General features: G+C 36.3%; 2 protein-coding genes across 4 annotated transcripts in view; one reads left to right on the top strand and one right to left on the bottom strand.

Moving 5' to 3' along the window:
* Positions 1–12,004, top strand: part of CMSS1 (cms1 ribosomal small subunit homolog) — a 333,908-nt gene that overhangs the window by 18,218 nt on the left and 303,686 nt on the right. The window lies entirely within an intron of this gene.
* The window catches only part of FILIP1L (filamin A interacting protein 1 like), an 86,554-nt gene continuing 80,370 nt past the window's right edge, over positions 5,821–12,004 (bottom strand). For 2 of the 3 annotated variants that reach the window (XM_067546145.1, XM_067546144.1), the window contains one exon: positions 5,821–9,996. In XM_067546145.1, the coding sequence (XP_067402246.1) occupies positions 7,227–9,996 (2,770 nt within the window). In that variant the 3' untranslated portion in view covers positions 5,821–7,226. Of the gene's footprint in view, positions 9,997–10,249; positions 10,509–12,004 lie in introns of those variants that run through there. The other variant, XM_067546143.1, reaches the window with a different exon arrangement.

Genomic DNA, 12,004 nt, shown 5'->3' with positions numbered 1-12,004 from the left:
ATCCACATTTGGATTCTTGGGATCTGCTGTAGATTTCAGGGTAAGATTTTTCTTCTATGAAGGTTAAAAGAGTTTTAACTAGAATCACCTTATTGTGTATGTGTGCTGGGCTTTTTTGTGGTGTTCATTTCTTTAGTGAACCTATAGGTCTATAGTGGCCTGAGCATGAGTCTAAGAACTCCCGAGTTTTAATCTTGTCCAGATTTGACTTGCTTTATGGCTATTATGAAGTCACTTAACCTCTCTTTCTCAATTTCTCCAGCTGTAAAATGAAGATTGTGTTTCTTACCTTCCTCTCTGGGGTGCTGTGAACATTAATTAATGTTAGTATTGTACCTTGAAAATGAGAAAGTTGTATACTGTATGTGCGAAGTATTTTTGAGGGGAGTGGTCATAACAAAGTAAATACACACCTTTGCTTTTCAGAGAAACCACCAACAAGATGAAAGCCTTTTCTGGTATATTTAAAACCTCTTCACATGTGAATCGCGCTCTGTGCCCTGTTATGAATCATATTTGGTTGTAACAGCTGACTAATCTGATTATTTTGTGTGTGTGTCTGTGTGTTTGAGTGCCCTCAGTGTGTCGGACCATGAGGTTATGTTCTCGTGCAGAGAATGCAGTAATAGTCTGTGGCTGTTGATTATAGGATTTGTCCTTGTAATAACATTTCACAGTTGGATTATATTTGTCAAGACCTTCCTGTTTCTGTGGCTGTTTCCCGTTCATGATACTTGATTTTAGCATTAAAATGTCTCTCTCCACACCCACCCATGCTGTGTTGAACTCTTAAGGTCTTCTTTTCTTTGTTCATTTCTTGGTAACGTAATGTTTGTTCTACCCATTGCTTAAGTCTGGAGATTTGGGAGTTGTCATCAGCTTTTGTTTAGCCTGTCTCAATATCTAGTGTTTCCTAGTCATCATGCGATTGGTTCCTCCATCTTCATGCCCCAACCCAGCAGCATCAGTTTCCTCTTAATCATTCTGTGCTGCCATACAATTGTTTCCTAATTTTTTTAAAATTTTGTTTTGCATGGGGAAGGATGAATAGTAAACCTCGTGAGGATGTAAGGAGCCCCAGTTTTTTCTTACAGCTTTACTCTGTCTCCAGACACCATGTTGTCTCCTGTCCTTCTGACTGTGCCTTCAGTTTTCATCAATTCACCTCCTTATCTGGCTATTAAGAGTTGCTGTTGAATGATGTCAGGCACTGCCTCTCTCATTCATTGGATAGGCACTTTCCTTCTGCAGTATTTTAACCTAAGATTTTTCCAAATAGCAGGAGACTGGGAACAAAAATATGTCTCCTCCCAGATAAATGGGCCAAGGTTTTAAAACCTTTGTGCCTAAAATTACACTCCTTTCCCCATATTTACACACCTAAATAAATGGCCTGACTTATAAATGTGCTGAGCACCCAGCAGCTCCCATCCTTCTTATCTTCCAAATGAAAATCCAGGGCATCTGTCCTTGGAGGATGCAGTTGAGGACACACAGCGACAGTCATGTTGAGCATCAAAGAAGTGTGCTCAGAAGGAGAGAGAGAGTGGAGTGTTAGCTCCTCTCTTTCCATAATCAATTAATCCACCCACTCCCTACCCTGAGGGTTTGACTTTCATCCAGGGGGTTTGTTCAAAGGCTTGTTAGGAGAGGGGCTCAATGAAGGGTCTGGGGAGGAAGTGTTAACATATGATGAGACTTGCAAGAGTGGCCTTTGAAATGCTGGCAGCTTTTTCAGGTGATCATTCTGCTGGGGTTTACAAAGAACAGGGCAAAATATTGGTTTTGGATATTTCTGTTTTTTAGGGGCATATAGTGACCTTACTGTAGAGAGGCCTTAGTTGGACTTGCTTTCTAGGAAAACTTTTGTGTACATCTGATCTAGAAATGTTCTTTGTAATAATCAAGTATCTTTTTTTCTATAATTTTTTTTTACCATAGTTTGTTAATTTCTTTAAGTCAAAGTGAGGGGGGGGAAATGCTTTTTCCCCTGCAAAAGTGAACCTTGAAGCAGAACAGAGCAACCTGTCTTCTCCTCCCCCCCACTTTATTGCTTCATCGTGATATATAAGAATAGCATCAAGCTGGCCTTCCCCTCCGGTATGCACATGCACACACAATTTGATTTTAACATTAGAAATGTCAGGGTCTTGTTTTTGGTGGAGAACACTAGCAAGAATGAAAGTCTGAATTGTGATATGCCATTTGAGGCTGTAAATTTGAATTGTAGTTTTCTTTGTTCCCCCGACTGAGACTGTCTTAGGGCTGGTTCACACTGACAGCGCGATTTGGCGGAAGTTGACGGGAGTTACGCAAACTACGCAGAGTAGTTTGCATAACTGACGTCGACTGCTCTGCTTCCCTTCTGCGCGCTGTTTACACTGCACTGAGCCCGTCGGCTCAGCGCTACGCTACTTGAGGGGGTGGACTTACTCAGTCGACTTCCTGATCGATTGAGCGGGTCTCACTGACCGCTCAATCGATCCAGAAAGATCGATCTGGCGGCGGGGATTTTGCCGCCATCTGTATAAACGTAGCCTAAAAACAGGTTAGCTGCAGCAGTATAGGTGGCAGCACAGGTTTGCTACCTGAGCACAATGCTGTCCGAGACCCTCAGTAAGTACTGGAGTGTCTAATCCATGCCTGCACCACTGCACTACACTGCGGTTTTTAGCACACTAGCTTAATCAAAGCTTGCACATGTACACCTATACAACCTGGAATTATACCTCCAGCTACAGTGTAGATGTACCCTAAGATTAGGCATGCCCATTTTCTTCCCCTTTCAAGACTATGAATGTTCCCCACCCCTCAACTGAGTAGAGGGAGAGTTGTACCTCAGGTTACACCCTTATGTGGTATCAGACCTCCAGAAATCTTGCTGAAATCATAGAGCAAAAAGTCCTGAACTTTCTATTGTAATTATGTAGAACAAAATATTTAAAAATCTTTCAGATAGCCTTCATACATGATAATGAAGCACAGTAAGAGGCTTAAAATTTTTTTTTTTTTTTTTTTTTTTCACTTTTCTGTTAATTTTTAAAAACAAGAAACCAAGGTTCAGGTACGTCCCACTCTTATTTTTGTTTTAACTTCTCACAACAAAGGCAGAGCTAAAAATAGAAAGAGAGGTAAGGATAGAATGGAAGAGAGTGGAGCAGTGACAATCATAGGAAATCTATACATGGTACAAGGAAGGGGGTCATCAAATCTATCCACCTCCTTTTTCACTCTAGAGATTTGGCCCATGTCCTGTGGCGCTAGTATGGTTTAATTTTATGCTAGCAGCTTTTCCACAGTTACGTCCATTTTTAACATCTGCACACTATTTAATTATTTTTAATTACTTTATAAATTAAAAAAATAAAAAAAATTTCCTCAGAACGTTTGGATCAGTGGCAATTGTACAAAATCTTCAATCTTTCATTTTTTCTTTCTCTGTCTGACTCACATGCATGACATGCAAATCTGTGTTTTGGTTAGCAAAATATTCAGTTGTTGTGGCCTACTTTTTTCTCCCCAAAACAGTCAGAACTTTGAGCATGGTATGGTGTTCTGTTCCAGAGGTTCAGTTGATCTGATCCAGCCTGGCTAACATTTTCAGGATCCATACTTTCACTAATATTATTTTTATATGCATTATTACAGTAGCACTTACGGGCCCCTCTTATGTTTGGGGCTTAGTTGTGCTAGCTACTGGAAAAATAAAAAAGATAGTTTCCACCTACAAAATGAAATAGTGATACTGGCTCTCCTTTTATAAAATACTTTGAGACCCTCTGATGAAAACTGCTTTATATTATTCCTTATCATATTTTAATTTAATATAATAATACTTTGACCTTTTAATATAGCACCTTTCATCAAGGACTCATGAAGCAATTTATAAACAAATTAACTGAGCTTCACCCCGCCAGTGAGGTAGGTAAATATTATCATGCCTGTTTTAGAGATGGGAAAATTGAAATAGAGAGGTGAAGTGACTTGTCCAAGATCAAATAGGGAAGTAATAGCAGTGGCTTCAATCACTAGACCATGATTCCTTCCTTTGTGACAACATTAAAGCTGCCTTATTTTCATTAAGAAAGTGATTCAAAATGAATTATGCTCCAGTTTGTAAATATATCCAGAAATTCATTTGCTCCCTCGAGCTACTGATCAGCTCTTTAGAATCAAAGAAAAGTGAACAAGTATTCTGAAAGCCTGACTTGTAATTGAAGTAATTGCTCCATCTTGCTCTTGTGGAAGTCAATGGTAAAAATAAATGCATCATGGACTCCATGACCCTGCAAGTATGATATGTATAGTCCCTTTGGCAGAGCGCATATCTGTTGATCTTAACCAAAAGATGTACTGTGTTAGGGGGAAATGTGATAAAGAGGCTCACTTACAGGGAAGTTGGATGCAACTTTTCTGTGAATAGTAATATCTTATGGCTGTTTCCCTTGCCTTTTGTTAATGGAAAATTATTTTCCTGTATTGAAAATGGTCTCTTAGTAAAAGGTGAGCAAGGAAGAGTAAGCGCTATCCTACTGAATAATTAAACTTTTTAATGGTGTGATGTCTGGTCTAGGCTTTTGTATTCATTTAACATTGAACTCTAAATGTCTTTGTTCAAAAGAACTGGGCAACTGTCCAAAGGACAAGAGTGCTTATTAGATATGACTAAATCTAATTCCTGCTGTATAGTTAGTTTTTGGAAGACTTTGTAACAGAGTATTCCCTAACTGTTGTTAATCAACTAATTTCTGTGCATCTGGTTAGAATGTAGATGCAAAACAGTATTTGTTTTCTACATAATTTTAAACTAAAAGCAAAATGTGAAGCTAATTGTATGAGGACTGGGATAGGATATTTTTTTTAAAGGAGTTTAGCATTTCCAGTACTTTCAAATATCTGCTAACAGAATATTGGTGATTACTGCAGAGTTATGCACTGGTGTAAAATGTGCATACATACAGGGTCTTAACAGTGTTATGTTGGAAATTAGTTACCTAGAGATCTAATGTTCCATTTGGATTGGCACTGCAGAAAAGAATGCTTAAGCCAAATGTAATAAAGTGCATTATTACCGTCCTTTTGGTCTTGATTCTACAAGATGCTGAGCACCTAGTATCAAGTAACTCCCACTGAAGTCAATGGGCACTGTGCTCACTAAGCAACATCACATACTCAGCCTGATTCTGATCTCACACAGTTCAGCTTTTGAAGTAATTGGAATTTAACTGATCTAAAACAGGTGCAAAGGGCCTGATCCAAAGCCCACTGAAGTCAGTGTAAGTGAGATTGGATTGCACTCACACTATCTTGTGTGGTTTAAATCTTTTTTAAAGTGCTATTGCAATACTCTGTGTACTTCTTAAAAAATGGACTTAACTGAAACTCCTACAAACTTAACTTTTTTTTCATCATTGCTGATTATCAAGATACATTTTTGTGGTTTCTAAACAGAAACTTTTCCTTTTACAATCAGCCATTGTCTTCTGTCATAATCATTAGCTCCCCATTCAGCTTTAACATGTGCTATAGTTCTTTGCTGAATCAGGGCCTGAAGGACAATTGATAGCATAGTTCATAATCATGGAAATTATTATCTTTATTCTGCCCAATTCGTCTTGAGCTGTGATTTATGAAGTGGAGAGCTTCTCTTTTTGCACAAATATCTTGATGATAATTATCAATGTGGTGAAAGGATTTGTTTTCTAAATGTGTAATTTAAATCAATGTTTGACTTTTAAAAAAACTACTTTTAAAAGAGTGAATTTCAACAGTAGCTCTTTATTTAGAGAGATTTTAAAAAGCTATTTTTAAAAAGAGTGAATTTCAACAGTAGCTCTTTATTTAGAGAGAGAAAAAAAGGAGCTGTTGGGGAAGTGAATTCAAGACCTTTTGGCCTTATAATATAAATAATTCAAAATGAAGGTCTAGTCACTGTATGTAATGTTCTCCAAGAGGCTAGTCTTGATTACGTCTTACTCTTAGTATACAGACAAATTGAGGCCAACATTGCATCTGCTATAGACATTATTTATTATTATATGCATTAATATAGCATCCATTACTGTGGTGTGTGACCCAATTTTATCTAAATAGCAGCATTGTACTATTAGTATTTGTACTGTGTTTGAGGGATGTATAAATTCAGATTGCTGGGTTATAGTATTCTTTTTTTTTTTTTTTTTAAATAAACTTATTTTATCATTTCAGAAACTATAAGGTATCCTATCATTCATTTTGTTTTCTCATCTTCACTGTGCCTAACTAATATATAGAATGATGGACTGCAATCTAGGTTCCAACCCTACTCCCTCCTTTCCTCCTGCTTTGAATATTAAAATCATGCTTTTGAGCCATTCTTCTGGATGGTCTTTTTAGAATGTAAATGTTACTGTTAACATTCTTACAAGGTCTTTAAACTTTAGTATTTTTAATGTAGACTAAGAGCTTGCCTTTTGGAGAAAAAAAATAATTTTCTGATACAAACTTATTCAAACCAATTACAAAGGAAACATTTGAAGGAGAAAACAGATTGAGTTTTATCAAAATGAGAGTTTTTAAAAAAATCCCAACAACAAACCCACAAAATTCCCAGTGATTGACATGTCCCATAACATGTGATTTATGCATCATGAACTTGAAATTGATACTGTACATGTGATTTTGTGTGTGTTTGATCTAAAATATTAATCTGAGTAATAGGGCTAGGAAAAATTGAGGAATAGAAAGAAGGCAATGAAACAATTCTTATTTGTGGTTAGCAGGCATTTCAAGGATTAAAATAAAAGTCTGTCATACATGCAAATATACAAACCACACACACCAAAAGAACAAAACAAAAAAAAAAAACAAAAAAAAAGGAAACAAAAAGAAAACAATCTGCAAGCAATGGTAAAAACAACCAATTATTTACTATTTTGTAATGTTAAAATATTTCACCAAGACACATTGCAGTCAAAAGTAATGTGAGTTATGGGAAATGGAAATACATAAAGATGCATTTATACAAGTGGAAGACTAAACATTTTACATAAAGGTATTTCAGTGAAAAGATATACAGTAAGTGCACACTTGATATGACTAAGCAGGCAAAACTTAACGTTAGTTCCAGATAGCATTGTACAGTTCATGCACAATTGTCTCCCAAAATAAAGGGGGTGTTCCAAATGATTCTTGCTGGGATGAAAAATAGGATGGGTTTCTGGTAAGGGAGTCAGCATGGATGGGTATCAGTTGTAGACATTACTTACTGTAATTTGTGATTGTCGTGGGAGAGGAGTAGCTGTTGGTGTGATAGTGATACTGCTGGTGATTTTACTAGTAGGTTTACTGGGTGTTCCATTAGTTAGTGTTGGAGTTCTGTTATCCTGCATTGGAGTACAAGGTTTTGCTGAATTAGCCAGAGCCTGAACATAAGGACTTCCTAAATGAATATGGATTTTATTATCTTCAGTAGTTATTACACTTGAACCAGTGCTGTTAGATCTTTGAATCTGCCATGACGATTGCCTGTCTGGGGATACTCTAAAAACGGTATGCTTGGTACCAATTTCCAAAGGTTCTGGAGAAAGTATTTGTTCTGGAGAACTTGAAGAGCCTGTCAGAGCCAAAGGAGACACTGTCCTTTCTGGAGTTATTGAGCCACATGATTCAGGAGTTTGAGATCTTGAAAAAGTAGCTAATGTAATAGGTGACAAGGCTTGCTCTGGACTCATGTAACCGTCAACTACTTTTGATTTTAAAGGAGTTAAGGAGGCATTTTGAATAATGGTTATTCTTTGCTTTGGTGTGCCACAGTTGGGTATAACTGCTGTACTAGTGTAAGAGTGAGGACTGTCTGTAGTAGGGCTTGTTATTTCAAGGGTGGCTGTGTTTTGTCCATGGTCTGGAGTAACCTTTATATGAAGAGGTTGACCAGGTGTATGACTTAGAACTAAGTCTCGTGGCTGTGTACAATTTCCATTCTGTTTGTTATGAATTTTTCCATTTTGAGGATGGCTTTCTTTGGACTTCATCCATGGGATCCATAACTTTTTGTTTACTGCGTTTGCAATGGATGAATTGCATTTGAAAGACACTGTTTGCTCCTCGTCATTTTCTTCGTCTTCATTGTCACTCTCTTCATATAACTGCCCATTTATGACGGCTCGTTCTAAAGGAACAATGCTCTTGTAATCAGGTGGTTCATTGTCTGCTGGATCTGTTTGTACTTCTTTAGAGAAAACCTGCAAGTCAGAAATTCTCCTTCCATTAAGACTAGGTCTAAGGCTTTTACTGAAGCGTCTGTACCTCTCTAATTCTTTGGTAAGGCTATCAATTTCTCTTGCTAACTCCCTGTTTTTGTTTTCTTGCTGAGTGAGTTTCTTTTGTAGGACCATATGATCACCCCGTAGATGACATATTAGATCTTCTGTTGCCATGTACTCATGAATTTTCTCTTTCAGTGTATCTACCTCCCTGGATAGGTGACCCGACTTTGCTTCTTCTTCTTTAAGTTTTTTGAAAAGCCACTGTTCTTGTTTGGACTCAGCCTTCTCTGCTAACTTATACCGAGTCAGTTCCATTTTCACAACCTCTAGTTCTTCTGATAGAAACTTAGCTTTATCTCGTTCATTGATGTATCTTCGTTCTAGAGACTCAAATTCATCTTCAGTTTTCATTAGATCATCTTCTATGGCCTTCATTTCTTTCAGCTTATTTTTCAGTCTCTCAACTTCTTGGGCAAGTTCTTTAATCTTGTTGTTCTCCTGCTGTAAGGATGTGCTTGATTTAGTTGTCTCTTTGAGTTTATTTTTAAGAAACTCTTTTTCAATGGCTTCTAGCGATTGAAGCCTTTTTCTTAGAATATTTACCTTGGAAAAAAGATCATTTCCTTTCTCTTCCTCTGCTTTTAGTTTGTTTTTCAGTTCATCTCTTTCTTTTATTACACTGGACATTTTTTCCTCTGCATCAGATTTTGATTTCAGTGCCTTTTTACTTTCCTCAATTAGTTTTTCTGTAACTGATGTCACTTTCTTTTGCTCCATCTGAAGCTGAGAAGTTGCAGATTGTAACTTTTCTTCTGTTTGCTTTATTTTTTCACTCATTGTTTTTCTTTCATCCACAAGCATGACTGTTAATGTTTTCAGTTTAGTTAAATCCTCCTTAAGTGTGAATTCTGTTTTTTCTAACTTGATTTCAATGGCTTCTAGCTCTCCAATTCTAGCTTTTAAGCCTTCCAGCTCCTGAGACAATTGCTTTGTTAACATTTTTTCTTTTTCTAGATTGCATTTCAGAGCATAACATTCTTGCTTACTCTTGTTGAAAGCATCTTCTAATTTCTCCAGCTCCATAATTCGTTTGTTGAGTTTGTCAACTTCTGCTTTAAAGTTTTTGTTTTGTGCTGCTTCTTTTTCTAATTTTTTATTAAGCTCTCTACACTGATCTTCCATTTTTATGAGCTCTTCATCTTTACCTTCCATTTCCAAGATACGTTTCCGTAATTCTTCCACTTCAGACATAAGGCTGGAATTTCCACATTCTCCTTTATTTATTTTTTCCCTTAGGTCTTGCAATTCTTCCTCTGCTTTTCGTAAAGACTTATTAGTCTCCTCTAATTCATCAATTTGTCGAGTGAGTGCTGTTAATTTTGATCGGAGCTGGCAATTCTGGCTGTCTTCATTGGTTAGTTTGGCCATCATTGTTTCTTGATCTTGGGTAATCTTACTGGTTTGGGCTTGCAATTCTGCCTCCAGTCTGATGGCTTTCTGCTTCTCTTTTTGTGCTTTTGCTTCCGCAATGGTGAGTTTCTCGTGCACTTGCTTTGCAGTTGTGGTTAGCTCTTGAATTTTTTGACTTTGTTGGTTCAACTGTTCTGTAAGTCTTTGCTGTTCATCCACCACCATTAAAGCAAATGATTTCAGTTTTGTCAGTTCTTCTTTCAATTTAGTTATTTTCTTGTTGTTTTCCTTCTCTTTTTTTGCCTGATAGGCTGTTTCTTGGTCAATCAGCTTTTTCAATCTAGAAAACACAAATAATGTTTTATTTTGTAGTCATTTTTGTAGTGGATTTTTTAAAAATATGTGTTTAGAATTATGATACCATCTAGAGCAGAGGTGAGCAAAGGGCAATCTATGATGTAACCTGAGGCGTTCTTACTCTATAGTGCAGGGGAAAAGGCCACAGAGACTATAAGTCCTCACATTAAGTGCTTCATTAATTAACTAGAGATGCCAGTCCATGCTGCTCATTCAGACTTGTAGGATCTACTAACTGTTTTGCAGTAAAGATGCAGCTTTCAGGCTTCAGCATTTGCCAGTGCAACTCCATCAGTTGGGTAAGGTTTAGACACTCCACTCTAGAAAAGAATTAAACTTGTCTGGTTCCTAAGGCCTGGTCTGCATATGTTGTTTTTATACCAGTTTAGCTGTATTGGTTATTTTAGAAACGGATGTAGGTAAATCAATGCAACAACCTAGTGTGGATGCAATTATACTGACTTAAATGCTTCAATGACTATATAAATTATTTACCATAATTATCTACACTAGAGTTAAGGTGTTTTTATATGTTTAACTATGTCCATACTAGGTGGTTGCATTGATTTAACTATATCAGTTATAACAACTGATATAGCTAAATTGATATAAAAACTGTGTGTAAGCAACTCCTAAGTGAAAAGGGATCCTTGCCATCTTGTAGCAGTCTAATTCTGCTGTAAACAGGTACACGCTTAGGTTGTTTGTTTGTTTTGAGCCTCAAAAATCCCAAACTCCTTGTCCAAAACTCAGATCTGATGCTGTATCTGAAAGTCATAGTATGAAACACTGCCTTTTCATGAAGGCTTCAATACATGCATTTCAGTTTGTATCTTCATTCTTTTTTTTAGCGTTATCTCACTAGCTACTAGGAGCACTTGTTAAAGTAAGGCCCCTGAATCTTAATAAAGTCTTTGCTGAATCAGGGCTTGAGATTCAAGCGAGGTACACAAATTGAACTTTAATCAAGTCTTCTCTGCATTAGTATTTGAACAAACTGATTAAATTACTAGTACCTGTCCTGGCTTGTTGTCTAACCAAGGAGAATTCTCTGGGGTCCAGTCTGTTTAGTCATTCTGAAGTTCTAATCAGGGATCTGTAAGGGATGTCTGCAGTATATTGAAAACATCCTTCACTTAAAAAAAATTTTTTTTTTAAATGGAATTTTGAAAATCTACTGGGAATAAAAGGCAAGTGTTTCTGCACCCTCTAATTCATCAATTTCACTTTTTGAAAGGAAGAAACATTGTATAAAATCACTTTAGCAAGATTAACATAAATTGTGTAGTGTATTTCAGAAGCCATTAGAGGGAAATGGGATTTTAGTGTGTTTAAACATAAATATCACTACCAACAAATCCTTCCCCATCTCGCAAAAAAAAAAAAAAACACAAACCAAATAAACAATAATACATATAGCTAACATAACTTTGCTTCTCTGTTACATTCCATTCCCTTTCCTATCATCTGTTTTTGTAACGTGTGTTTTTTGGGACATGGATTGTATCTTTCCCTGGGTTTAGAAAACACCAAATGCATAGAGTACATCACAATACTCTAAATAATTTACCTACCTTGCCTTAAAACCCTATTGTAAAAAAAAATGCAAATGCATACAAACAGTGAAAAAATAAAAATACAAAATATTTTGGTTTCATGTTTGTTTTCCTAAAATTTCTTTCCAAAACCCACCAACTAAACCAAAACACACACCTTTTACACTTAGGACAGTATAGAAATTATAATAAAATTTCCAAAATATTTCAACTGAATTTGGATTTTTATTTAGGTTTCTTAAAAATACTGTTTAACTAGATAAAATCAAATGCAGTATGTAATATTTTGATAATGCTCATAATTTCTTTACATTCATAATTGTAAGACAATTGTCTGGTTTTTGGAAAGGAATTCTAGGAATATGATCATGAAACTAATATGTACGTTAAACTTTAGCTGTTTTAGACATATAGTATATGTGTATATAATATGAG

This window comes from Emydura macquarii, unplaced genomic scaffold (genome assembly GCF_026122565.2).
Source record: "Emydura macquarii macquarii isolate MOO-44397 ecotype Brisbane River unplaced genomic scaffold, CSIRO-AGI_Emac_v2 contig_1119, whole genome shotgun sequence".
Taxonomy (NCBI): domain Eukaryota; kingdom Metazoa; phylum Chordata; order Testudines; family Chelidae; genus Emydura; species Emydura macquarii.
The sequence above is the reverse complement of the archived record's forward strand: the minus strand, read 5'-3'. Positions and strand labels throughout refer to the sequence as shown.